The 27,865-nt window shown below is 45.6% G+C and overlaps 1 protein-coding gene across 1 annotated transcript; it reads left to right on the forward strand.

Annotated features, from left to right (window-relative positions):
• Positions 1 to 1,011: 1,011 nt before the first annotated feature.
• On the forward strand, positions 1,012 to 27,865 carry LOC105530511 (protein FAM198A). The gene is made up of 4 exons (XM_011968080.1): positions 1,012 to 2,293; positions 23,700 to 23,822; positions 25,592 to 25,695; positions 26,336 to 27,865. The coding sequence occupies exons 1-4, from the start codon at positions 1,070 to 1,072 to the stop codon at positions 26,544 to 26,546; spliced, it is 1,662 nt and encodes a 553-aa protein (XP_011823470.1). The 5' UTR covers positions 1,012 to 1,069; the 3' UTR covers positions 26,547 to 27,865.

Below are 27,865 nucleotides of genomic sequence, written 5' to 3' on the forward strand. Positions count from 1 at the left end.
CTAGATTTTCCATTCATTTTGTCAGTCACATATCTGTTGAATCCCATTATGTACCAGGGCTCTGCCTGTAGGTCTGTCACATAAAGGCTCAGAGACTCCCAGCTGCAGGCTGCACTGCTCCAGACACCGTGTTCCTTCCCTCTTGTGGCTCATGATGCCCTAGAGCAGTGGCTCTCAAGCTTAAGCCCACATCAGAATTACCCAGAGAACTTCTTAAAACATAGGCTGCCCAGCCCCTGTTTCTGATTCAGTAGTTCTGGGGTGGGGTCCTGAGAATTTGCATTTCTGACAAGTTCCCAGGTGATACTGATACTGCTGGTCCAAGGACTACGTGTTGAGAAATCACTGCCCTTAGGGTGTGTTCTTGCTAACATGTGCAGAGCTGTTGCTGCCACATCTGTGTGCAACCAGCAAAGATGGTGAGAGAGAAAGGCCAGGGCAGCCAACTTCCTTTGAAGCATGTGGGGCTGGCAAAAGTGGTTGGCTCTCATGACATAGTTAGGGACTTGGTCATGTGGTCACACCCTGTTGCTAAGGAGGCTGGTAAAGTCATCTCTGACTGGGTTTCCATGTGCCTGGAAAAGGGTAAGGGCATGTGTGTGGGGACATCAAGAGATCTGCCAGAATGGGCCCATGGAGACAAAAAGAGAAGGCCAGATCTTGGTGATGGGGACAGACATGAGAAAAACCCCTTAAGGTGCATGGTGACGGTGTTGTAATGGCAGTTTATTCGAAGGGAGAATAGGGCAGAAGAGCATGGGTCTGCAGGCCTCAGCAGAGGCTGCCCTAGAAGGAGAAGCAAGCCAAGCTTGGAAGCAGGAGTGCAGTTGGCTGGAGTTGCCCATTTCCTCTCTTGAAGGCAGCCAGCTGTCCCTCCACTTGGGCTGTGCTCTTCTCAGTCTCTCATGAACTGGGCGTCTCCTTTGCTTCCCATCCCCATTGTTTTGTGGGTTGAGCTGTTGTATTTCCCAGGTCTTAAGCTTTTTTTTTCTACCCTGTCTCCCAGGCGTCTTGGCTCTGGAGAAGGCTGCGTGGCAAGAGGCGGCCAGTGATAGCGTTCTGCCTCTTGATGACCCTCTCTGCGATGGCTGTCACCCGCTTTCCCCCACAGCGCCCATCTGCTGGCCCAGACCCTGGTCCCATGGAGCCTCAGGGGGTAACTGGCACCCCTGCAACCCGTATCCGGCAGGCTTTGAGCTCCAGCCGGAGGCAGCGGGCAAGAAACATGGGCTTCTGGAGAGGCCGTGCTTTGCCCAGGAACTCCATCTTGGTCTGTGCTGAGGAGCAAGGCCATAGAGCAAGAGTGGACAGAAGCAGGGAGTCCCTAGGAGGGTACCTCAGGCATCCAGGAAGGGTCAGGAGGGACATTACTTTGTCAGGACATCCAAGACTCAGTACTCAGCATGTTGTGCTCCTGAGGGAGGATGAGGTCGGAGATCCAGGAGCCAAAGACCTGGGTCACCCCCAGCATGGCGGTCCCATCCAAGAGACACAGAGTGAGATGGTTGCCCTGGTCGGTCCACTCCCAGGGAGCGACGTGGCAGCTTTACGGGCTTGGAGAGCTACTGCTGGGCTGACATTCTGGCCCCATACAGCAGAAGGCAGGGATCTGCTGGCAGCTGAGAACAGAGCCTTGACTGGTGGGCGACAAGCAGAGGATCCCACCTTGGCCTCAGGGGCTCATCAGTGGCCTGGCTCTGTTGAGAAGCTGCAAGGGTCAGTATGGTGTGACGCTGAGACGCTGTTGAGCAGCTCTAGGACTGATGGGCAGGCTCCCCCATGGCTGACAGACCACGACGTGCAGATGCTCCGGCTGTTGGCGCAGGGGGAGGTGGGGGGCAAAGCCAGGGTCCCCGCCCATGGGCAGGTGCTACAGGTTGGCTTCTCCGCTGAGGGTGCCCTTCAGGGCATGTCCTCTCCCAGGCTCAGCCAACTCTGCTCCCAGGGGCTCTGTGGCCTGATCAAGAGGCCTGGGGACCTGCCTGAGGTCCTGTCCTTCCACGTAGATCGCGTGCTGGGGCTGCGTCGGAGCCTACCTGCTGTGGCCCGCCGCTTTCACAGCCCCCTCCTGCCCTACCGCTACACAGACGGTAGAGCGAGGCCTGTCATCTGGTGGGCGCCCGATGTGCAGCATCTGAGTGACCCGGATGAGGATCAGAACTCTCTGGCCTTGGGCTGGCTGCAGTACCAGGCCCTGCTGGCACACGGCTGCAGCTGGCCAGGCCAGGCCCCATGCCTGGGCATCCATCATACCGAGTGGGCACGCCTGGCGCTCTTCGACTTCCTGTTGCAGGTAGGTGGGGTTGGGCAGTGGGGTTAGAGAGCTGCAGAGGTAGGGGGTTCTGGGTGGAGAGGCCTGAATTGCCCACCTGAGGTTGGATGGTGACTCTCCCCCAGGTCCTGGTTTTTTGACCACCAAGCACCTGTTTTTGTAATTTTCCTTCCTCTATTTATTTATCCAGTGGTTACCAGAGCCAGCTCATCAGTTCACAAGAGCTGATGGCTAAAATTTTCAGGAATTTTGTACCTAGTTGTGAAACACAGGCATTATGAAAAAATTGAGTTGTAGAAACAATAATAAATTATATTAGCAACGAAGGTAATAACTACTCAGAATGCATTATTTCCTAAGTATTTTCCTATCATCTGTGTTTTGCAGCTTCGTGTCTATGTAATAAATGCTGGCTAACGGTGTGCCACTGCACATCTCTCAACAACTCCACATTTGCTCATGTTGGTAGCTTGAAATCCATCAGGGTGTGAATATCTGTTTACACCATGGAAAGCAGCAAATGCTACAAATCAGGACTCCCCTCTACTCCTGGAGAGCTGATTGTTCAACATTTGCCAGCACACCACTGTTTATAACTTTACATCTTTGACTCAACAAGGATTCAAGATGGTCGTATAATTTTTTAAAAAGTGAGCGAGGGAGAGACGGAGATAGTGATGGAGAGAATGGGAGAGGGAGAGAGAAAGGGAGGATGCTTGGGCACTGAAGAATGAGAGGGATCTGCGCTGGCTGAGGCCCCTGACCTGTCAGGAGTTAACCCTGGAGTTGCTGGATCGAGGGGTAGTGTGGGAATCCCAGGGAAGGGGTTGGACTGTCGGTACACGGGCTGACTGGGGGACTACAGGCACCAGCTAGTTACTGATCTGTTAACAACCAGTGTGGCTGTTCTGGTGCCCATGAGCTGGATGTCTGCCATAGATATACATGTGGGGAAATATGGCCAGACAGTAACAAAGACAAAAAACAGATAAAGCTCAGTGAGGGTGGATGTGTGCACCAAATGCACGTGGAGCCAGCCCCCATTTCTACAGAGACCCCTGTTGAAGAAAAGGGTCCTCAATGTCGGCCCTTAGGGTTACGTGCAGAGGTGAGTGGACCAATGTGCGGTGTTTTCATTCACACGGGTTTGGGTTTCTATTTTAGAAAATTCTTAGATAATATGTAATACTTCAGAGATTTACTATAAAAATCCAGCTTCCCTTGAAAAATTGGATGGTTTAGTAATACTGGTCCTTCATTCCCATACAGCAGGAAGCAGCCTGAGCTGAGCATCTGCTGCCCCCTGTGGAGGCTGCCGTCCTCTCCTTTTGGCCACAGGCTCTACCTCTTTATTGTCCGACACTCATCTACTGTCCTTCTGGCCTCTTGAATGTTACGCCAGTCTGCCTACAGATAAGTCTGTTTCCAGTCACAAGACTAGCTGCTCTCCTGTTGTCCTCCCAGCTCCCCCAATCTATGTCCCCGTTGCTGCTATGTGGAAGGAGGAGCTATGGACCCTGATGGTCAAGAGCATGGGCCTTGGCATCAGACCGACATGGGTTTGAACCCCCACCCCCAGGCCACTTCCCACTGTGTACTCCTGGGCAGATTACCTAGCCTTTCTCAGCTCTACTTTTCTCACCCCAAAATGGGGCTGTGCACCCCAGCCTCATCCCCTTGAGCCTGACCATTTAGTACCTGGTATACTCCTGGTTGCTGGCACCTGCATCTCCAGGCTTGCTCGCTTGCTGCACTGGAAGTGCTGGGGATGAGTACACTCCAAGTAGCGTGGCCAACCATGCAGGTTGGGAAGGAGGGGTTTCCCAGTTCATAGATCATAGGACTTTCAGGGCTGAAGCTGGGACAGTCGTGAGCAAACAAGGCTGTCTCCAGGAGCAGCCTCCAACTGTAACTGAGGAGAGTAGGTGTATAGATGCCCTGTATGCATATTCTACACACCTCTCAGTTAATCTAGCAGGATTGGAGCCCAGTTATTCACAGTGGTAACTGCTGACTCTTCCCCACTCTACTTGTGTTTCTTGGAGTTAGCTCACAAGTAAACTGCTCTCAGTTGCATCCTGGTCTGTCCTCTGGGGATCCCAGCCTTCGTCAGATAATAACATTGATCACGCTTAGTTTCTGGATGCAAGGTCATTCATGTAATGTACTTAGTACAGTGCCTGGAGGATGGCACACACTCAATAATAAGCAGGTACCATCCCACTTTACGGGAATTTACTCATCCACTCTTCATGGCAACTTATGAGTGAGAAATTGCGGCCCGGAGAAGTTAGGTTACTTGCCCAAGGTGGCAGCTGGTGGGCTGAGCAGCAGCCTGGATGGTCTGACTCTGGAGCTCAGTCTCTGAATCACAGTCACTATTCAGCTGTCCATGAATGAGGGCAGGAAAAGGGGATGCTTGCAGGGGTGTCCTGGGGCCTTGATCTCTGAGGTACAGCTCCTTGCAAAGCCCCAGTCCAGCTGATGTGCTCGCAGCTGCTCTCTGCTCCACACAGAGCCCCTCTGTTCACCTCTCAGGGTTGCAGCGTGGGACTGTTCCTCAGCTGCCAAGCCCTGCTGTGGGGACAAGTCTCTGTAGCCAAAACACACACAGGTTGGTTGTATGGGCAGACATGACTCGGCTGGACTCGTGCCACTTCTTCCCTGCTTTGCTGAATGCCAGTCCAGTCAAACACCCCCTGTCTGGCTAATGCTACCTTCCTAGAAACCACTGGCAAGTCAGAGAGATGCAGGGCTATAGAATGTGGGCTTTCCTGCCCAGGAACCTTCTGATCAGGGGCTGGGTACAAACTGCATTCAGCCCACTCTGGGGTAGGTTTTATCCTGTAGAAACCCTTGTTTTCCTGTGTACATCTCCACATCCCATTTACTTAGGCACAAAACACAAGCCCTGCACACATACACATCTCTTATACACCCTATAAAGCCTACCTATGCTTCACAAATCCCATATAACACTCTGTATTATTAGTGATTGCTGAAATAACACTGTGTATGTAACAAACCTCCAAAACTCAATGGCTTACAATGCCAGCTCTTTATTCTTGCTCCAGGATCTGTGGGTCAGTTGGGTTCAACTGAGCTGAGCTGCAAGCTGTGGGTTGGGTTCAGGTCTGCTCTCATTCTGGTGGCCGAGGCTGAAAACAAATTCACACAGAGATCATTTTGTTGTGGCTGGGTTTATCATAGTTTTATAACCTTCTGTGCCAAACCTTGACACCTCAAAATATCTAGCAGAGACAAAGATAAAACCCAGTCAAAAGGGTATGCTGACAATCCCAAAGCCACTCCTATTTTTACTTTACCAAAATCTCAGGGCCAGTTTGTTTATTAAAAATGTATTTAAGTCACATGGACTTGAAAAACACTTGGACTTATTTATGAGCGTTCTTGTATTTATAAACCAATTTGGTAGATACAATATATAGTATGTGTAAATACATCTAAACATGCATACACACACACACACACACACACACAAAGATCCAATAGTTTTTTTGATATTTGTTTTGATTTGTTTTGTGTTTTCAGACAGTGTCTCACTCTGTTGCCCAGGCTAGAATGTGGTGGCACGATCACAGCTCACTGCAGCCTCGACCTCCTGCACTCAATTGATCCACTCACCTCAGTCTCTTGAGTGGCTGGGACTACAGGTGTGCACCACCATGCCCAGCTAATTTTTGAATTTTTTTGTGGAGACAGAGTTTTGCCATGTTGCCCAGGCTGGTTTTGAACTCTTGGGCTCAAGCAATCTGCCTGCCGTGGCTTCTTAAAGTGCTGGGATTATAGGCATGAGCCACCACATCCGGCAAGATTCAATAGCTTTTATGTCAGAATTCTAGCCATGAGATAGCAACACAAACTCACTGTTTTATGAACATGTTCACATGGCTAAACTTTGCTTGCTCCAATAGGTAACACAATCAACGCTGCAAACCAAAATTTTGGGTAAAGCAGTCTCTATGGCAGCTTGTTTTTTTAAAGGCCACCCCTGCCCCCGACTCCAGAGAACACTGGGTCAAGCAGCACCACAGCACATCACGTACTAACAAGATCAGATGAGATCGGGCACATTCAGGGTGCTATGGCTGTAGACTTTCCCTGGCTCCATCAGTCTACAACACATTCAGACCAACCCTGAAGAGTGCACCCAAGTGGGCTGCACTCTGGGATCAAACTTTGACCTCCCATGACTGTGTTGACACACACACACACAGAGTCACTAAAATACAATTCAACCGCTGCAACAAGCAATAAGCCCTAAGAGTTTCCAAACTGAAACAATCAGGATGCTTTCCTCTCTCAGTCAGTTGGGCTTGTTCAACATGCAGATGGATATTCCTTCAGCTCCCAAATTGAGAGGAGCCAATCCTGCTGTCTGGTACCCACAAAAGCCACTCACTTGTCTGGATGCACATGTCAAATCTCAAAGCCTTCCTAGACAATCAGGAATGCAGTTGGGGCCAGCGGTGACGAGGCCAGAGAGAGAGCCCAAAGCCAACCACTGGGCCAAATGTAGTCAGGCAGCAGCTTCGGAGGCTTCTGAAACTCTCCCAGCCAGTGGCAGCTGACCCACAAGCAAGGTGTTTCTGGTCAGAACCAAACTTTGTTACTGAACACCAGGGTTTCAGTTTAGGTCCCATTGCTTGCCTCACAGAAAGCCAATCATTGAGACAAGTGTTGCCAGGGAAGAAGGCTTTATTATTTTACCAGCGATGCTAGCCAGAGAGACAGAGCACCAAATCTCAAATCCATCCTTCCTCCCTGACCAAAGTTAAGAGTTTATATAGCCAGGAAGGAAAACAACAGGCGCAAGGAAGAGGAGTTGGTTAACAGGCAGCAGGCGGTCTAGTGTCATTGTAACCAGTGGGGGAAAACAGGAATTAGGGGTATGGAAGAGGAGCCGGTCGACAGGCGGCAGGTACATTTTATTGTACAAATGTACGTTTCTTAAGCTTCAGTTCTGTGGGCATCCAGCTGGTTGGAAAATTGGGCCAGTTTCAAATATGAAGGAATGTTACTCCAGTGATTAGTTTACGATCAGTTAACTCTGAGTTAATTAAATAGATTATCCTGGGTGGGCCTGACCTAATCTTTAAAGAAGGTGAAGCACCAGAGAATCTTCTGCTGGCCTCAAGGAAAAAAGTAAACAGCCATGTTATGAACTGCCTATGGGGAGAGGAGACATCTAGAAGGACCGTGGCAACCCTGAGGACCTCAGTCCTCCGACTGCAAGCAATGGTGTCAGCTGGCAACCTGAATAGCTTAAGAGAGGACCCTGAGCTAGAGTGAGATCCAGCCCTGGTCCATACCTTGATTGTAGCCTGGGGAAACCCTGAGCTGAGAACCTAGCAAAAATGTATAGGCTCCTCACCCACAGAATCTGTGAAATCATAGATATGTTCTTTTAAGCCACTGAGCTCATGGTAATTTCTTACATGGCAATAGAAAACTAACACGTGAGGCCAGGGAAGTTTCCAAGGTGCAGAAAATTAAGAGCATGCTCACTCCTGGGTGCTGACCCTGCGATTGCGCAACACTGAAAGTGAGTACCTCAAACCAGGCAGCGATTCAGGGCAGACCTCCTTATGCTGCTTCAGCGGAAGAAGTGGCCACAGAATCTAAGTCAAAATCTGGGGAATCGAAGTCCTCTGTCTTCAGACGGGTCCCTGGCTGAAAATGGAGTGATGGCTGAGGAGAAGCCAACTCCCAAGATGAACGGGACCCCAGGTGATGCCAGGGCCCCCAGCCACTCTGAAAGTGTCTTGAATAATGACTCTAAAACGTGCAATACAAATCGTCATTTAAATGCACTAAGTACAGACAGCCCTTGTGGCAGAGAAGCTGCTCTGGAGGCAGCTGTCTTAAATAAAGAAGAGTAAATGTATTTTTTATAGAGGGTGAAGGATGCTGGAAGGTAAGGATTTAGGAATATCTGGAGAGAAAGAACTTGCAGTTATGTACATTTTGTCCTTTCTGTAAGAGAAAAATGAGGACTTTGGAAATTCAGATCCCTCTATAATATCAGAGATTTAAACAATACATTTTAAATTTTAACCAGTTACAGTCAAAATGCTATAATAAAACAAAAAAGAGAAAGAAAATGAAGAGCATTTGACTCCCACTCTTAAAATGAGGTACACATAAAGTTTAATAAACTGGTTATGACAAAAGCCTATAATTGTGTTTCTTGAAGTATAAAGAAAACACATTTTGGCAGTCTTGAAGTATATATAGTTTAAAATACAATTTTTAGTATTTGGCACCATATGCATGCCATTATATTTGATTTTGCATTGCTGTTTCACAATGAAGCTTTCCTTAAGGTTTGATGTTTATGACTATGAAAGAAATAAGGCACAACCACAGTTTTTCTTTCTTAAATTTCATCACTGTTGATGTGGTTCTTTTGTGTTAAAAAAAAAAGTGCAACTATCAAAACTAAAAAATTATACAGTAATATTGCTGTTCTGCTGATTTTAAATATACAATACATCATACATACTTATGAGCAAGTTAAATGGAGATAAAGTTGAAATAGAAGATGCAAATGACCTTTCAAAATCAACACAGTGTGTTCTGAAACTTTTCGTGACTCACACCATGCATCTGTGATCAATGAACTATGTGGTTTTGAATCGGATGTAGACCTTTAGTACTACTACTTGAGCTAAACTTCTGCATGGTTCGTAATTTTTGAAGTGTGTAGTTAATATTATGCATGTTATCGTCCTTTCTTCCATTCTTATCAGTATGTGCCCATTTGCAAAACAAAAATGCTAATAATCAGTAATAGTCCTAGAAAAGATGTTAACTCTGTTTAGTCGTTGACTGATCTTGCGCTAACCTTGCAATTTTGTGATTATTGACCTCTGTTGCATTTACTCTAAAGTCCCCCCAAAATTATCTAGCCATTTCGAACATCAATATTACACTGGTGTATTCACTGCTGTATGTACTGTTGTTCTTTGTTGCTGTTTTATGCTTTCATATTAGCAAATATGAAATTCTGTGGAAAAAAACCCTTTGATCTTAAAAAAACACACACACACACCCCCCTCCCCCCCATTCTGTAGCAGGAAACAAAATGCTTGTTCTTGAGAACTTTCCCATTGAGAATTTAGTAGAAGCAGGTATGTTCCTATCATTTTGATGTTTTTGTTAATGTTTCCAAACAATGTACTTTGAAATCAGAATCACTTCTTATCATTTTCATATACTTCTGATGCTCTTCATCACATTAGTGATCAGAAATGAGGTGTAATCCCCAACCCCTGTCCACAAGAACTAAGTAGGATCTTACTGTAAGTTGAAGGGAGTTTGGCCCTGACGCATGGATTGTGCAAGAATGAACTGCTGTTGGGTTTGATTGACTGTCGATGGATTGTGGTGTATCTGAAGGCTACTGAATGCAACTTACAATGCTTAATAAAAATCTTTATTCTTTTAGTATATATAAAAAAAAGGAAAGTGAGTACCTCTTTTGATTTTTTTTTTTTTTTTTTTGGCCTCAATCTTAGTCCTGCTTCTGTTTAAAAGCCTTTTAAAAGACAAAAATACTATCCATATTCTTTGCCCCATTTTCTTTTCTTTTTTAAAACATCTATTTTTCTTGCTACCAGCACAATCTGCCACCAGGTAGGGTTTTTTTTTGTTTTGTTTTGTTTTGAGACGGAGTCTGACTCTGTTGCCCAGGTTGGAGTACAATGGCCTAATCTTGGCTCATTGCAAACTCCGCCTCCCAGGTTCAAGTGATTCTCCTACCTCAGCCTCCCGAGTAGCTGTGATTACAGGCGCCCACCAACATATCTGGCTAATTTTTGTATTTTTAGTAGAGATGGGGTTTTGCCATTTTGGCCAGGCTGGTCTTGAACTCCTGACCACAGGTGATCTGCCCGCCTCGGCCTCCCAAAGTGCTGGAATTACAGGTGTGAGCCACTGTGCCCAGCCTAGGTAGGTTTTATTTATTTATTTTTAAAACTTTTATTTTAAGTTCAGGGGTACATGTGCAGGTTTGTTATACAGGTAAATTGTGTGTCATGGGTGTTTAGCATACAGATGATTTTGTCACCCAGGTAATAAGCATAGTACTCGAGAGGTAGTTTTTCGATCCTCTCCCTCCACCTTCAAGTAGGCCCCTGTGACTGACTGTTGTTCCCTTCTTTGTGCGGCCCCTGTGATTCCTTTCTTTGTGTCCATGTGTACTCAATGTTTAGCTCCCACTTATAAGTGAGAACATGTGGTATTTGGTTTTCTGTTCCTGAGTTAGTTTGCTTAGGATTATGGCCTCCAGCTCCATCCATGTTCTTTGCCCCATTTTCTGTTGGGTTGTTGGTCTTTTTCTTAATGATTTTAAGAGGTTTTTATAGATTAAGGAACTTAGCCCTTTGTTTTCCATTGTAGTATATAATATTTCCCTTAGATTGTCATTAAGCTTTGTTTGTAGTCTTTTTGCCGTGCAGAAAGTTTTAAAAATGTACATTGTTAAAATGACCAGGCTTTTCTCTGATTTCTAGGTTCATGTGTTTTATTTTAAAAGGCTATTCTCATTTCAGGGTTATTTTTAAAATTCTCTCATGTTTTTGATATATCTCTGATCCATCTGGAAGTTATTTTGGAGTAAGGGATAAGGTATAAAACAACTATTTTTTTTTTCAGATGGCAACCCAAATGTCCCAGTGACATTTGTTGAATAATCAATCTTTCCCTCAACTTGAAAGGCTACCTTTACCATAGAGCCAATTTCCATACGTATATAGGTCTATTTCTGGACTCTTTTCTGTTCCAGGAAAGGGTCTATTTATATGCCAGAGTCACACTGTTTGAATTACTGAGCTTTATATTTTATGTTAATAACTAGTAGGACTTGGTCCTTCTCACTGCTCTTTTTTAGAATTTTTTTGATATTCTTATATACTTTTTTGCTTGTTACTTCCTTCCCCTTCCCAGATCCTTTTGAGATTTTCTTGAAATCAAGTTGAGTTTTTGTGGATTAATATAGAGAGCGTTTACATCCTGAAATACAGTCACTCTAGCCGAGAACAGGTTATGCCTCTCCATCTGTTCACGTTCCTCAGAAGCATTTTGATGTTTTCTTCAGCTGGGTCTTCACTTTCAGGTTGGGTTATTCCTGGGCATTTTGTCTTCTTGTGGCTATTGGAAATAGGACCTTTTCTTTCATTACATGTTCTGGCTGGTAGCTCTTTGTTCATATTTAAGCTATTTCTTCTGCATATTAACTTTGCCACCATCCACCTTCTGACTTCATCTTGCTTTTAATGTTTGCTCAGTTTATCCTCTTGGGCTTCCCCTGCATACCATCATTTCATCTGTAACAAATTGGATTCTATCTTTTCATTTCTTCTTTCTTACTCTTACCTCATTACATTTACTGGTGTCACAGAGCAATGGTAAATATTAATGGAATGATGGACATGATATGTTTCTTACAGATTTGGGACAATTTCTAGTGTTTCACCATTAAACAGAATGCTGGCTTTTGACCAAAGACGTGATGAATTATTCATTATTCCTGCTTTATTAAGAGTTTTTCAGGCCAGGTGCAGTGGCTCACGCCTGTAATCCCAGGACTTTCCATCCTGAAGGCCCCAGGCCTGTGACTCTTCCCAGTTTGGGGAAGCGTCTCTGTGCTGGGGGCATGGGCCACCAGGGACTGGCAGGTTGCTCTTCTGGACTCTATCAGACCCAGATCAGGCACTGCTTGAGGAACCCTCTTGGCCCCAGAGACATGACATGTTTCTTACAGATTTGGGACAATTTCTAGTGTTTCACCATTGAACACTATGCTGGCTTTTGACTGAAGATATGAGGAATTATTCATTATTGCTACTTTATTAAGAGTTTTCAGGCCATGTGCAGTGGCTCACGACTGTAATTTCAGTTTGAGTGGGCCAGGTGGGAGGACTGCTTGAGCCCAGGAGCTCAAGACAAGCCTGGGCAACATAGGGAGACCTTGTCTCTAAAAAAAAAAAATTAAAAATTAAAAATTAGCCAAGCATGGTGGCATGCACCTGTAGTTACAGCTACTCAGGAGACTGAGGGGGAAGGATCTCTTGGGCTTAGGAGCTGGCAGTTGCAGTGAGCTGTAATCACGCCACTGCACTCCAGCCTGGGTGACAGAGCCAGACTCTGTCTCTAAAGAAAACAAAAACAAAAAAAGAGTTTCATTGTCAGGGATGGATGTGTAATTTTATCAAATGCCTTTTGGGTATCGTGGAAGAGGTCACCATATTTTCCCCCCTAATTATTAAAGTGGGGACCTTTTGTGACAGTGTTCCAGTGGTGATTCATCTTAGCTTTCCTGGTCAGAACTTACTTTGCTGTGGTGGATTCATCTTTTAACAGCTGCTGGGTTTTGTGTTGATGTTTAAAATTTAGGAGGCTCCACAGATGTCTTTTTAGATAAGCCATAGTCCTTCTCAATCCAGCTCCTCAAAGCCCATCAGCTGGTCTATTCACTGGCTTCCAAAGATGGTGCTGAGACTTCTGGCCTCGGGGTTTGGGCAGATGAAGCAGTCTAGATGTTCCCTCCCTGGAGCTTCCAGGGAAGATGCCGTGTATGTGGAAAGGCAAGGAGCACAGCAAGGTGAGTCTTTAGAGGAGAGTGAGAGTCAGTGCCGAGTAACTCCCTCCTCTTCCACACTCTGACCTTCCCAAAGCCTCACCAGATTCTTCAACAGCCAGCCAGCCAGTATGGGAGCAGCCTGCCACCCTCCTTGGAGAGAGGTTTTGGAGTATGGGAAGGGGAGTTGGCTCTCCTCCTGCCTCCAACTATGCTGCAACTCTCTGACCCCCAGGCAGTGAGCCTGCCTAGCCAGCAGCCACCCTTTCCACCGTGAAGTTCCCAGGCCTGTGACTGCTGCCAGTTTGGGGAAACATCTCTGCTCTGGGGGCATGGGACACCAGGGACAGCAGATGGCTCTTCTGGACTCTACCACACCCAGATCAGGCACTGCTTGAGGAACCCGAGTCTTGGCCCCAGAGCCTTCACCCTGTACCTTCCCACCCCCACAGCTGGACCTGGTATCCCTCCTTGGCAGAATGCAGTATCTTGTCCCATGCAGATGTCCTGTTTGGGAGGTCACAGAGGCAATGACCCTACTATATCCTTCATGCTGGCAGCCAGTCATGCGCTTCAATTTGTTCTTGCATCCAAAAACCTTCAACTAAGTCTCTGGTTATGACAAACATGTTCTGGGGGCTGGGTCACATTACTCAGCATTTGTGACTCATTATTCAGCCTCATCTTTGAAATGGGAACAATAACAGTATCTATCTCTTGGCTGCTAGCAGGGGTCAAATGACTTGTGATAGGTAAAGCACTAAGGATAATTCCTGGCACAGAGTAAGGGCATTACAATGGCTTAACTAAAATTAAACAAAAACTTCAGTCCACACGATTATGTAACACTGCCAGAAAACCCAAACTCTAAAGGTTTATCATTTTTTCTTGGTATCTCTTCATTTTTTCAAAAAGGGGAAAAGAATCAAATCTTGAAGGAATATGGGAATGAAAGTTAAGCTTGGTCTTGTTTGGCTGCTAGTCTTCTACTGTTTAAACCTAATTTCTCTTCTGTAGAAGAAGCCAACCAGACAGCACGGCAGAATAATCAAACTGGCAAGTGTGCCAGCCAAGCCCTCACTGTGAAACATTCAAATGGGTGTAGATTCTGGGAAGCCAGCACTGCACGCATCATATGGGCCAGTATTTCTTGTAGCTTCCTCTGGAAATAAATGCTGCTGCAAGTTTAAATCTGCATAGAAAGGCCTTGAGACGGGAGCAGGGAGGGTTTGGTGGGAGCAAGATGGTTTGGCTGGCCACGCAGCTGGTGTGAAGCAAAATCCAGAGCAGTTATTGCACTTCAGGCTTGCTAGAGCTGTCCTGACATTTGCTGTCCTGGCCCAAGGTAATTCAGCTGGTGGGTTTCTGTCTCACAGATATGTCCATGCTCCAAACACTAGACTTGTGCATGGAAGAGATACTAGACCATCATAACTTCCTTTATGTCAGACTCTGGTTCTCAGGCCTGTAGTGCTGGGTGAGTGGGGGGTGAGGCCAGCGCTTTTTAGGAGAGAACCACTGGCCTGTCCCCTCCAGGGCCAGAGACTTCTGGGAACTCTCCATAACATCTGCCTCCTGGATTACATCCTGTGTGATCCTCAACACGGCCCCATGGGAGTATCACCTCCCCATTTTGTTGATGAAAAAACTGAGGCATGGCAAGATGAGCAATTTTCTGAATTCACACAGCCAGGACATAGTGGAGGCAGTATTCATCCCCAAATTCATCTGAACTTCAAACTGGGGGTCACAAACTAAACCATGGCCCACAATGCCGCCAAATTTACTCCTCACCTGTTTGTAGAATGGTTTAGAATGATTTTAGCACTTTTAAGTGGTTAAAAAAATTGAAAGAATAATATTGTGGGACATCTAAATTTATATGAAATTCAATTTCAGTGCACATAAGGTTTTGCCTGTGTTCCAATATGTTGGTAGAAGAGCTGAGGTAGGACTGGCTTGTCTGTCATAATATAAAAGAGTCTTGGAAGATGTCCCGGGTCCAGGGTCTAAAACCCCTCATGGCCTTTGGGACACCAAGCTCTGTGCCAAAGGGTGGAAGGGGAAGGGGTGATCACACCCAACACCAGGCCGTGGGGGCTACAAAGTCCGGCGGAGTCAAAGGAATGAGAAAAGACAAGTTAAGAGGGCATAAGGTGGGTCCAGGGGGCCAACGCTGGCATGGAGGCTGTGAAGGCCCTGAGCTCTGGGAGCCCACACTATTTATTGGTGATCAAACAAAGAAGCAGATGGTGAAGACATTGAGGATGTGGGGGTAAACAGGTGAGGGCGTGAGGATGTGGGGGTAGAAATGTAGCGGTGCATCAAGAGTAGCTGTGATGGTTTAGCATTTTCTTTGACACATATAGAATATACTCTGCTGCTTGAGATAATGGAGAGCATGTTTACAAGCCTGGGAGAGCAACCAACAAGTCTGTGCATATTGCAGAGGCTACGAGGAGTTTTATGCCCTGAGCCCTGGATTCCATCCAAGTCATGAGGGGTTTTATGCCCTGGGCTTAGATTTGTGGTGCGGCAGGGTAGCCTTCCACCCTTTGACATAGAGCTTGGTGTTCCAAAGGCCACGAGGAGTTTTAGACCCTGGACCCCGGACATCTTCCAAGACTCTTTCATATTATGACAGACAAGCCAGTCCTGCCTCAGCTCTTCTACCAACATATTGGAATATAGCCATGCCTATTTGTTTATGTATTATCTATAATATATAAGATGTGCACTACAGTGGCAGACTTAAGTAGTTATGACAGAGACTGTATGGCCTTCAATGCCTAAAATATTTACTCTCTGGTCCTTTATAGAGAAGTTTTCTGATCTCTGCAGTAAACCACTGTGTTGGTAGCCTCTGGTGACTCTTGCTAAGGATGGGGTGCATATGAAAGCATGGAGTAGGCTCATATATGGGTGGTGATGTGGTTTGACTGTGTCCCTACCCAAAATCTCGTCTTGGATTGTAATCCCCATAATCCCCACATGTCCAGGAAAAGACCAGGTGGAGGTAACTGAATCATGGCGGTGGTTTCCTCAATGCTGTTCTCGTGACAGTGAGTTCTCATGAAATCTGATGGTTTTATAAGTGCCTGGTAGTTCCTCCTGCATTCATTCTCCTTCCTGCCACCTTGGGAGGAAGGTTTCTTGCTTTCCCTTCACCTTCTGCCATAATTGTAAATTTCCTGAGGCCTCCTCAGACATGCAGACCAGTGAGTCAATTAAATCTCTTTCCTTTATAAATTACTCAGTCTTGGGCAGTTGTTTACAGCAGTATGAAAATGGACTAATACAGTAAATTGGTACCACAAAGAGTGAGGTACTGCTATAAAGGTACCTAAAAATGTGGAAGTGACTTTGGAACTGGGAAACAGGCAGAAGTTGGAACAGTTTGGAGGGCTCAGAAGAAGACAGGGAGATGTGGGAAAGTTTGGAACTTCCTAGAAACTTGTTGAATAACTTTGAACAAAATGCTGATAGTGATATGGACAATGAAGTCCAGGCTGAAGTGAACTTAGATGGAGATGAGAACTTATTGGGAACTGGAATAAAGGTGATTCATGCTATGCTTTAGCAAAGAAACTGGCGGCATTTTGCCCCTGCCCTAGAGATGTGTGGAACTTTGAACTTGAGAGAGATGATTTAAGGTATCTGGCAGAAGAAATTTCTAAGCAGCAAAGCATTCAAGATGTGACCTGGACACTCTTAGAAGCATTCAGTTTTTTGCATTCACAGAGATGGTTTGGAATTGGAACTTATGATTGAGATGGAATCAGAGCATAAAAGTTTGGAAAATTTGCAACCTGATGATGTGGTAGAAATGAAAAACTCATTTTCTGGGGAGAAATTCAAGCTGGCTGCAGAAATTTGCATAAGTAACGAGGAGCCAAATATCAATGCCAAGATAATGGAGAAAATGTTTCCAAGGCATGTCAGAGGTCTTCACAGCAGCCCTCCCATCACAGGTCCAAAGGCCTGGGAGGAGGAAATGGTTGTGTGGGCCGGGTCCAGGGCCTTGCTGCTTTGTGTAGTCTTAGGACTTGGTGCCCTTCATCCCAGCTGCACCAAAAAGGGGCCAAAGTACAGCTCAGGCCGTTGCTTCAGAGGGTACAAGCCCCAAGCCTTATTGGCTTCCACATGGCGTTGTGCCTGTGGCTACACAGAAGACAAGACTTGAGCTTTGGGAACTTTCACCTGTATTTCAGAGGATGTATGGAAACACCTAGATGTCCAGGCAGAAGTCTGCTGAAGGGGTGGAACCCTCATGAAGAACCCCTGCTAGGGCAGTGTGGAAGGGAAATGTGGAGTCAGAGCCCCCACATGGAGTCCCCAGTGGGGCACTGCCTCATGGAGCTGTGAGAAGAGGGCCACCATCCTCCAGACCCCAGAATGGTAGATACACTGACAGCTTGTACTGTTGCACTTGGAAAAGCTGCAGACACTCAATGCCAGCCAGTGAAAGCAGTCAGGAGGGGTCTCTACCCTACAGGGCCAGAGCTGCTCAAGACTGGGAGACCATCTCTTGCATCAGCATGAGAACAGACTAACACAGGTGGTATACTAGCTTTAGTGATTTAAAATGAACTGGAAGGCAGTGAGGTCTCTGGTGGTATGCTGCAGGGCTCTCTAACCCTGTCCTAGCCAACATTTTTATTAGTAGCCTGAATGAGGACACTGGGCTGTAGGGGACCCAGCCAGTCTCTTGTAGTCCTTTCTCACAGAGCCCTGATTTGATTCACCTTCCACCTATTCCTGGATTCAGAGGCAATGGGTTCAAGGATCAGTGCATTAACATCTTCCACTGAGTGCTATTGGTCCAAGAATGTGTGCCTCTTAATTTGGCTGAACGGAAGGCCTTCTATTCCATGGTTGTTGAGGGGAGAGATTCCTTCTCTCTCTCCCCTTCTCTCATACTCTTTTTCTTTCTCTCCTGCTAGACAGGAACAAGGAAATATATTCCCACAGCAACTACCTGCAGGCATCCTAAGACAACACTGGGATGCTGTTAACATTGTGGGTGGTATGTGGAGGGCAGAAAGCAACCCAAGTCCTTATCATGACAATATGGTGCTGCTCAATCCACCCAGCCTGCCTTTCCTCAAGACTTCCTTCTGTAGATAATCTCAATCTTCCTTATGGCTTAAGCCATTTTGAGTCAGGTTTTCTGTTACCTGTGGCTGAAAACACTCCCATTGGTATAGTAGCTTACTGGTCTGGCTGGCACATAACCTAAAATTGTCAGGGGAAGGAAAAGCAAATGAATGTGACAACAAAACCATCCAAAGAATATTCAATGGGTTGCAATGAAAGATTAAAGGAGGAAATGGAATAGTGTTAAATGCAAAGTCTTCTACTGAGGGCCTGTGAGTCAGTGGTATAAATGCAGGTTAATGAAGCCCTGGCTGAATGGACATATATGAGACAGAGACTTGCTAATTTTGGACATGCAAAATAGGTGTCAACAATATGATGAGACTGGCAAAGATGCGAATCTAGTCTTAGCATCTGGAATCAGGGAGGCAATGTTTCTGTGCTACTCTATAACTTGATTCTCAGCTGTTGTGTCCAGTGCTAGGTACTAAAGTATGACAAGAATATTGACCAACAAGAGCTTGGACATGTGACAGCAATAGAGACTGTGACAGGTTTCTATCTAGGTTTGAATTCCCCCAAAAGAGACTCTGACTAGAATTTGAATAGAGCAATTTATTTGGGAGGTGGTCCTAGGAAACCTGGTGAGCAAATGGGGAAGTGAAACAGGGAAGGAAGAAAAGCTAATGAAGGGTACAGTAAAGAGCGGGCTGCCACCATGAGCAAGTGAGGGTGAACCCAGATGAGGGCCCTTGACAGACTTTGTAGAACACTGCTGTAGGGTATCATTCCCCTGGGAGGTGAGGGGCTATGATATTTGTACACTAACTGCCATAAGTCATTGGTTGAAGCTTGCTCCTGGGGGCACTGATTTTCCAGCACTTTCAGCCTGCTGTGTGGGTGGGTCAAGCCTGTTATGGGCAAGAGTACCTCTACATATGGGGACTGTATGGTTGGGACCTTCTGTAGGTGAGCCCTAGGTTCATGGGTGGGGGCGTCAAAAACATCTACCATAGTTTCAGAACCCAAGTGTGTTTTAACCTGGAAGAAGGAAAATTCAGGGGGTGCATCACTTGAAGGGAGTTTGATTCCAAGCAACAGAGACTAACTCTGGTTAACATAAGCAAGGAAAGAATCTGTATTTGGTAAGACATTAAGGGCTTCAAGGAATGGAAGAAAAAGGCCTGAGAAGCCTGAAGAGTCAGGGGAAGGATGGAGGGAGGGTATATGGTTAGAGGAGCTTGGACCCCATCTTCACTTCATGGCTGGGTGTGCAGGGTATTTGGATTGATGATGCCACCAGACTGTATCTAGCAGGGAAGATTGGTTCTCTTATAAGAAAATCAGGAACTCTAATGAGTGGTGTGCATGCCAACGTATTTAGAGGGAAATTTCTAATGTCTGCAACTTAGTTTGAAATGCATAAAAAATAAGAAACAAGATGATTTAATGGATGGATATAGAGATGTATCGATGGTTAGATATGTCATAAAATAAGTAAAATATTCATGGTAGAATTTTGGTGATGGGTATATGGGTATTCACCATAACATTATTTCAAATTTGCTGTATGTTTGAAATTTTCCATAATAGGGTATTAGAGGAAAGAAGGAAAATTGGGTATTGGTTACCCAAAGTTCAGAAGGCCAAAGCAGTAAAGAGGGTCCTCCTCAGGAAGTTTTGCTAATTGGCTTACTGCATAAACAGGGCTGTGGTTCTTTGCCAAGCTGGACCAATCTTCTGGGCTTTGTGCATTGGCCTCTGTGCATAAACTTGCTTTTTTACTAGAATCAGTGAGTATATTTAATCCATTTGGTCTACTGCTACTAATGTGGCCTCACAGAAATGCCCTCAGCCTGTCTAGACTTGAGGTGTGATTTCTCCGTTTTCAACTGTATAAAACAGAGAAAATAATGTTTGGTGAGAGTACTTGGGACTATTGAATGCTGTCTCATTTCTCAACATCTGGTTTTGTGAGATTATTGGTGACTAGGACTATAGTTATATTCTTGTTGGTTGCACTGGGATTACCATTAACATCTTGATTTATAACAATCTAGGTCAGATTATCAGCAATTTAATAATGTAAAAAGACTTTCTTTCTATATAAATCTGTTCCCCTCCCACTTTTATGCTATTCTTGTCACAAATTACATCTTTATACATTTTCTGCCCATCAGCATAGATTATAATTATTGCTTTAAGCAGTTGTTTTTTAAAATCAGAGAGGAAAAAAGAAGTCCAGACCAAAAAAAAAACAAAAAACATTTATACTGTCTTTTATGTTTATCTATATAGTTATCTTGAACAGAGCTTTTTAGTTCTTGATATTAATTCAAGTTACTACTTAGTATCCTTTCATTCATCCTGAAGGCCCCCTTTTAGTATTTCTTGTAGAACAAGCCTGCTGACAATAAATTCTGTTTTTGTTGTTCTGTTAATGTCTTCATTTATCCTTAATTTTGGAAGGACAGTTTTGCTGTATATAAAATTCTTGGTTGACTGACTCTCTTTTTTTTAATTTAATTTCAACACTTTGAATGTTACTCCTCTGCCTTTTGGCCTCCATGGTTTTTGATAAATCTGATACCAAACCACTCTTTGAAATAATCCTTTTTATGTGATGAGTGACTTCTCTCTTGCTGCTTTTAGGATCCTCTCTCTGTCTTTGGCTTTTGACAGTTTTATTCTAGGTGTAGGTCTCTTTCTGTTTATATTAATAGAGTTCACTGGACCTCTTGGATGTGTAGATCAATGCTTTTCACCAAATTTGGGGAGGTTTTGGACATTAATTCTAATATTATTTTCACATCCTCCTCCCTTCATTTTAAAACTCCTCTTATATATATATAGGTACACTTGATGGTGTTACATGGGTCTCTGAGGCACTGTTTATTTTTCTTCATTTTTTTCTTCTTATTCCTCATACTTGATAATCTCAGTTGACCTATTTTCAAGTTTTCTGATTTGTTCTTCTGCCTGCTCATAACTGCTAGTTGATCCTCTCAGTGAATTTTTAAAAGTTGTAGTACATTTCAACTCCATAATTTATATTCGGTTTCTCTTTATAATTTCTATCTCATTATTCATGTAGTCTTTATGGTGAGGTATCATTCTCGTACTTTACTTCTCTAGACCTGATTTCCTTTAGTTCTTTGAATATATGTAAAATAGCTAATTTAAATTTTTTCTCCAACATCTGGGCTTCCTCAGGAACAATTTTGATTGATTGCCTTTTTTTCATGCATATTGGCCATACTTTGTTTCTTTGACTGTCTCATATTTTTTGTTGAAAACTGAGTATTTAAATAATATAAGGTGGCCACTTTGAAAATCAGATTCTTCTTTTCCCCAGGATTTTTGTTGTTGCTGTTTGTTGTAGTTTTTTTCGTTTGTAGTTATTTTCTTTGTTATTTGCTTGTTTTATTTTTATGAACAAATTCTATATTCGTCTGTATTCTTTATTGTATATGGCCACTGAAATTTCTGCTCAGTTGGTTCAGTGATCAACTGATGATCGAGCAGATTTTCATGAATTTCTGGAGCCAGTAAGTCTCCTAGTGTTTGCCAAAGGGTCTGTGTGTGTGTGTTGAGGCATCTCCAACATGTATGTATGCAGTTGATAAATCTGCTTTTGCCTTCACTCATGCTTGTACAGTCTCAAGGTCAACCAGAGGTGAGAGCTTAGGATCTTTTCAAGTTTTTCCTGAACATGTGCACAGTCCTACACATGTGCATGTGGACTTCCAGATTTCCAGGAACATACTGCAGCTTTTCACAGCCCCTTGGACATTTCATTTCTTATCTCTTCCTTTTTAAGCTTTTTGGTTAATCTATTGTTTGTCCCAACTGTTATCCATTGTCTCAGACAGCCATGCTCTTGAAACATTTGCCAGTAAATGTTTTCAACAAAGTCCTCTACCCGTCCAGGAGAAGGCTTTTAGTACTGGGCAACCAAAAAAACCATGCCTTTTCGTGGAGTTTACCAGGGAATCACCAGACAGTTCAGATAATGACAATTTTCCTGAAATGAGGTCTGCTCTGCTCCCTTCATACTGAGTTTCCAAGTTCCCAGGCTGATGTCTTCCTCTCCAGTGGTGTTCCTAGGCTTTCTAATTCAGACTAGCCATTCTGCAAAGATGGGATCAGAGTGTCCAATCTAGGTCTTCCCCACAGCAAGCCCTTTCAGGAACTTAGTACATTTTGCAGCCTGAGAGTTAGATACCTATGTGATTCATTGTTCTGATTGGTAGATCCCAGAGGTCCTCAAGGCCTCCCCACTGACTTTCACCACCACCTGAGAGATTTAAGAAAACAACTAAAACCCCTGGTCCCATAACCTGTGGGGTTTGGAGCCCTTCCTAGGATTTGGATAAATCCCAAGTAGTGGATGGACTCCTTCTGTTTGATGTGCCATGAGCACTACCTTGACTTGCCCCACACCAAACCTGAACTCAAAGCTCAGCATCCACCAAACATTTCATAAGGGCAGCAGCTTCACTGCAGGATGGAGAACTTATGGGAGAGTACATCTCACAGCCCCAGCCTTCTGCTGCTCCCTGCTTCCCTTCACCTTCTCTATTCCTCTGTCCTCCCACTTCCACAGCAAGAAACTAACTTTTCTTCTTGTCCCATGCAAAGCAAGTCCTCCCACACCCAGACCTCCTGTAATTTCACCTTCTACCCTAAGCACTCGTCAAGGTATTGCATCAAACCAAGTTTCCTTTGTAAAAGGAAAATAGAATGAGTTTTCCCAGGCTTGCACATCCTGTGTGTGATGGTGATTCCCTGCTGCTCAGCCGCGCTCACTTCATCTTTCATCCACTCCCTAGCATCTCCCAAACCTTCTCCAGACCAGCTCCTCAGTTCGACTATTCTCCCTTTCCTGTCTTTCTCCCCACAGCAAGCCCTCCCCTAACCATCCTCAGAGGACTCTACCAGTTCTGCTTGTATGCCTCTCCATCCTCAATCTCTTTGTCCTAGACACTTACAGCAGATGCTATCCTCATGTAGGTCAGGGCTGGGGCAGACCACGATTCTTCCTACTGCTGACTTGTAGGCTGTGACTTTCCTTCTGAAGAAAGCATCGCAGAAGCAAGTGAGTGGGAAGCGTGATTCTAGGAATCCTCTGATCCACTCTAAAATGCTGTGGGTGTCATCTGTATGTATCTATTCAGGGGAAGGGTGGCAAAGCTCCTCAGAACTGACCGCACACCACATTGAGGATGCCCTCCTCTTTCCCCGGCTTGATTCAGGCCTGCTGCAGGGTGAAAGAGCTGTCCAGTTGGAGCTGTTGAGATGATCATTAAAGGACTTGCACCTCTAAAGAAAGGAGGAATCCCTGATGTAGCATTTGCTGCTTAAAGAAAAAATAGAGTGATGTAGAATCTCCCTGGGTAGACAGGCAGACGGTCAGCATTCGGAGCCCCAGTGGTGCTAGGCTAGAGCTCAAGAGCAACAGTGTAGGTCAAGCTGTGGGCACTGGGTGAAAATCCACACTGGCCTGAGGCTTGAGCAAACAGCTCCTGGTGTGCAGAGTGAGCTGGCCAGAGGAGGAAAGCGGAAGCCCATTTACTAATGACCAGCACAGAGAACCACTGAGAGTCACCCCTGCTGTGGCCCCAGCGTCATGTAGGAAACAGCAGGTCAGGTGGCCTCCGTGCTGTGCCTGGTGGAGGCAGGCCCCCTGCCCTGCCTCACCCTACCAAAGGCTGGGTGTCTCCACAGGTCCACGACCGCTTGGATCGCTACTGTTGTGGCTTCGAGCCTGAGCCCTCAGACCCCTGTGTAGAAGAGAGGCTCCGAGAGAAATGCCGGAACCCGGCCGAGCTGCGGCTGGTCCACATCCTGGTACGTCTCCACACCATCCCCTTGTCACCCCAGAACCAGGTCTTCCTGTGTCCTTCAGAAGATGCTAACAAGTTTCAAAAATCATTTGATGCTGGGGTTTCCCAGTCATTCTTTTCAGCAAAACCAGTTGTTTGAATATTTCCAGGAGTCTGCAATATATAAACTGACAAAATGGAGCTTTAAGAATGTGCCTAAGGAGGAGTGTGGCATGAGGGCTGGAGCCCCGTTTTCACTGTCTCCACTGCCCCTAAGAGACTCCAGAGAACAACTAGGGCTCCTGGAAGTAGAGTTTGAGAATGGTGTGTCTAGTCAACATCCTCGTTGTGCCAGTAAATAAGGAGTTGCAGTCTGGAGGGAAAGGAATCTCCAAGGCCATATGGTAGCAGCATTAGGGCATGAACCCAAGACCCCAGTGGCTCACAGGCTGCTGCTGCTTCTGTCAAAACTAGAGTCCAGGGTGGGAAGCAATGTGCTGTGGCCATCGGAGAGGGCAGAATAACCATTTCCTCTGCATAAGAAGCAAAGTGCTTCCCCCAGGGGAGGGCTTCTCTGTCTTCTCCTGCAGTGAGGCATAGTGTCCCCACAGCCTCCCTTTCCTCTTGGAGGGTAGCTGTCAGCATGGTGTCCAGGGATGGGCTTCAGGGAGGCCACATCACCCAGAGGCCAGGATTGCTTAGTGGGGGTGCTGGCAATTCTCCTCCTCTACCCCCAGAGCCATCTCTCCTTTTCCCTTGTCAAAGGTAAATATCCACGGGAGAGACAAAGCTTTAATAGCCATTGTTTACCCCTGGTGAGCAGGCATTTCACAGATCTTTTAGGACAGCAGTTTCTAGAGGGAAGAGCCACCCAGCTTTGAGCAAAAAGTGATCCTGACATGTGGAGTGGGGTGAGAAAGGAGAAGAGGCAGAGAGAAGGGAAGCCGGGGTCCTGGAAACAGAAGTTCATAGCTTAAGCCTAGGCCGCTGGAGAGGATTGTGGGAAATGCCCATGAGCTTTTGGAAGCTATGTGGGAAAGGAGTGCGTGCGTGGGAGTGGGGACCAGAAGAGATGGTCTCCCATTCACAACCACACCATATTCTTTAAGGTACTAAAGAATTCTCTGGTGCTGATTTTGGTTTTCAAAATGTTTAGGAGCTGCTAAACTCTTCTGTAGAAACAGAGTGTGGTCACTGCTTTTCGAGGATAAAGGACATCTCTGTGTGCTCTCAGTGATGCTAAGGGGGATGCCCAGGTGCATAGGCACAGGTGGCACAAAGGGGTGACTGAGTGTGTACACATGTGAGCAGCACATGTGTGATGCCTCTCACAGCGATGGCCCTGAGGAGCAGGCTACCTCGGCACCTGCCGATTCCCACCTGTGCTCCTCACCCCTTCAGCCACCGAAACAGGATCAGTCCTTTGGCCTTGCAATTTAGCGGATGGTGCTCTGCCTTAGCCCTATGGGTCCAGGTTTGAAACAGCCCAGCTATTTACTAACTGTGATTTTGTGCAAATTGCTTAACTTAAGGTGCCACCATTTCTGTAAAATAGGGCTAACACTAGTGCCCGCTTCCTAAGGTTACTGGGAGAATTAACTGACAGGATGCCTGGAAGCACTTAGCACAGTGCCCAGCATAGAGTAAGTGCTCAGCTGTGAGGACTGTTTGTTAGCATGGACTGTGGGACTGACAGCTCAGGGCTCTCAGCCCCTTAATCTTGACCAAGTCCATAGGTGCCAGCTGTAGCTGCACCCTTACCCACCTCTCTCTCTGTCCACCCTCTTCCCTGAGGTCCGGAGCAGCAATCCATCTCACCTGGTCTACATCGATAACGCCGGCAACCTTCAGCACCCTGAGGACAAGCTGAACTTTCGGCTGCTGGAGGGCATAGATGGGTGAGGGTCAAAAGGGTCGGGTGGAAGTTCACGGGACTGAGACCTGATGGCCTTGCTGCAAACCTTGGGACCTTGAACTATGGCCCTGAGAAGCCCACGGTCCATCAGACAAGCTGTTGGATCAGAACTTTAGGTGGTGGTGGGGAGCCCTGGGAAAGCTGAGAGGGGACACAGTTGGCAGGGCCTACCCCAATATCCAGAGGGCCTCCTGTGCCTGCAGAATACTAGCTGCATTGCTGGGGTGTGGAGAGGCTAGTCCTTCCCTTGTTCTGGGTGGGAGAGCTAGGCTGAAGAGTCTACCCCTCCCTGCCCACTCTTGGCAGGCAGCTCTGCCTTCCCAGGATTCTTTCTGGCTCTGCATTTGCCAAATGGAGCCTGGGATAGCAGCATTTGTTCACCTGGCTTCTCAGTAGGATGGGACCCATCTGAAAGGTCTATCCCCTGCCTTCACAGCAGAGCTAGGCAAAGGGTCCTCTGTTAATGAGATAGCAGGTGCAGGCCTGGGGAGTTTGCAGGGTGACTTTGCCAGAGTTCCTCAACTGTGCAAGCTCTGGCCATCTGGCTTCACCTGTTATTGAAATTCTCTGAGATCACTGTTGCTTTTTCTTTCTGTTATGGGGTTCTGGGGCCTTCGCTCCAGGTTTCCTGAGTCTGCCGTGAAGGTTCTCGCATCAGGGTGTCTACAGAATATGCTGCTTAAGTCGCTGCAGATGGACTCCGTGTTCTGGGAAAGCCAAGGTGGGGCCCAGGGGCTGAAGCAGGTCCTCCAGACCCTGGAGCGGCGAGGACAGGTGCTGCTGGGACACATCCGAAAGCACAACCTCACACTCTTCAGGGACGAGGACCCGTGAGCCTCACACCAGCCCTGAGTCAATGAGCATCCATCCTGATGGCCACATTTCCTTGGGCTCAGTCATCTTGAGGACAAATGGGAAAAGCCAGAAGCCAGAGGGGCACAAGGATGTCATGGGATATTTCACCTGCCCAGGATGGTGGAGGTAGCATGGGGTTTTCAATCTCAGTGCATCCCTTTCTGCTTTCTCGGCTCTGGCTATTTATTCCCCTGCACCAACAAATACATTAAAAAATGTTCTGGAGCTGCTCAAGATACTGTAAAAATGTGTGATGCACGTGCATATGCAGAGCTGGAGAACTTTGTGTGTGTGTAGAGGTGTGTAGGTGTGGGTGGCATGTGTGCGTGCCTGCATGCAATACATGAGACAAACCCAATAAAGGTAAAATCTTCATAGAACTGCACTTGCAGCCCAGAGTTGCTCTGGCTGAAAGTAGACTCAGGTCTAATAAACGACACATAATGTGTTTGTCTTTATAGACTTTAACTTTTCAATTATTACTCAGTTATGTTTTTTGGTTTAAAAATTATGAAAGTCTAAAAGTAATACATGCTCAGTAAAAACAAGTTCATAAATAATAGAAGCATATGACAAAAAGCATAAGTTCCACAAACTCTCTAGCAGTGTGTATGTGTGTGTGTGTGTGTTATTCATGGTCACACTACTTGCAAATTAAAAAATAAAAGTGCGGTCATGCTTTGTTTGTCAACTCACTATATTTTTACTTTATTAACTATATTCTATATCAGCCATCTGATTTGACCCAATCTTTATTGGTGACTGCATGAAATTCCAAGGCAGGGATGTGTCATATTTTCTTTAGCTGGTCCCATAATCATGAACATTTAAGTAGCTCCAATTTTTCATCAATTACAGACATTGCTGCCGTGAACATGACTGCGTGGTGTGCAAATATTTCTGCGAGTCAGATTTCCGTAAGGGATTTCTGGGGCAAAGGGTATGGGCATTCAGTATTCTGAAAGAAACTGCCAAATTGCTGTCCGAAATGGTGGTGTCAATTTACATTTCTCCCAAGAGGGTAGGAGAGTGATTATTTTTCTACACCCTCACCAACACTTAACATTCTTAGACTTTTGGTTTTTAGGAGGAAAACCTATTTAAAAACTGCATTTCCTTAATCATGAATGAAGTCATCTTTCCACTTATTTGCCAGACATTTGTATTTTCTTTTCTGCATTGTCCTTTTCTTTTAAGATGCTTGCCCTTTGCTTGTTAATTTGTTGGAAATCTTTGACTCTAATGAGTGTAATCAATCTTTTCTCTGTTGACTTGGTGTGAATGTTTTCTTCCAGCCT

This window comes from Mandrillus leucophaeus, unplaced genomic scaffold, assembly GCF_000951045.1.
Source record: "Mandrillus leucophaeus isolate KB7577 unplaced genomic scaffold, Mleu.le_1.0 Scaffold829, whole genome shotgun sequence".
Classification (NCBI taxonomy): domain Eukaryota; kingdom Metazoa; phylum Chordata; class Mammalia; order Primates; family Cercopithecidae; genus Mandrillus; species Mandrillus leucophaeus.

Excerpts from the sequence above, each read along its gene's own strand:
- LOC105530511 (XM_011968080.1), top strand. The coding sequence starts at position 1,070 with ATGACCCTCTCTGCGATGGCTGTCACCCGCTTTCCCCCACAGCGCCCA. Across the intron at positions 23,823-25,591 it reads TGCGGCTGGTCCACATCCTG|GTCCGGAGCAGCAATCCATC; the intron begins GTACGTCTCCAC and ends CTCTTCCCTGAG. Across the intron at positions 25,696-26,335 it reads CTGCTGGAGGGCATAGATGG|GTTTCCTGAGTCTGCCGTGA; the intron begins GTGAGGGTCAAA and ends CCTTCGCTCCAG.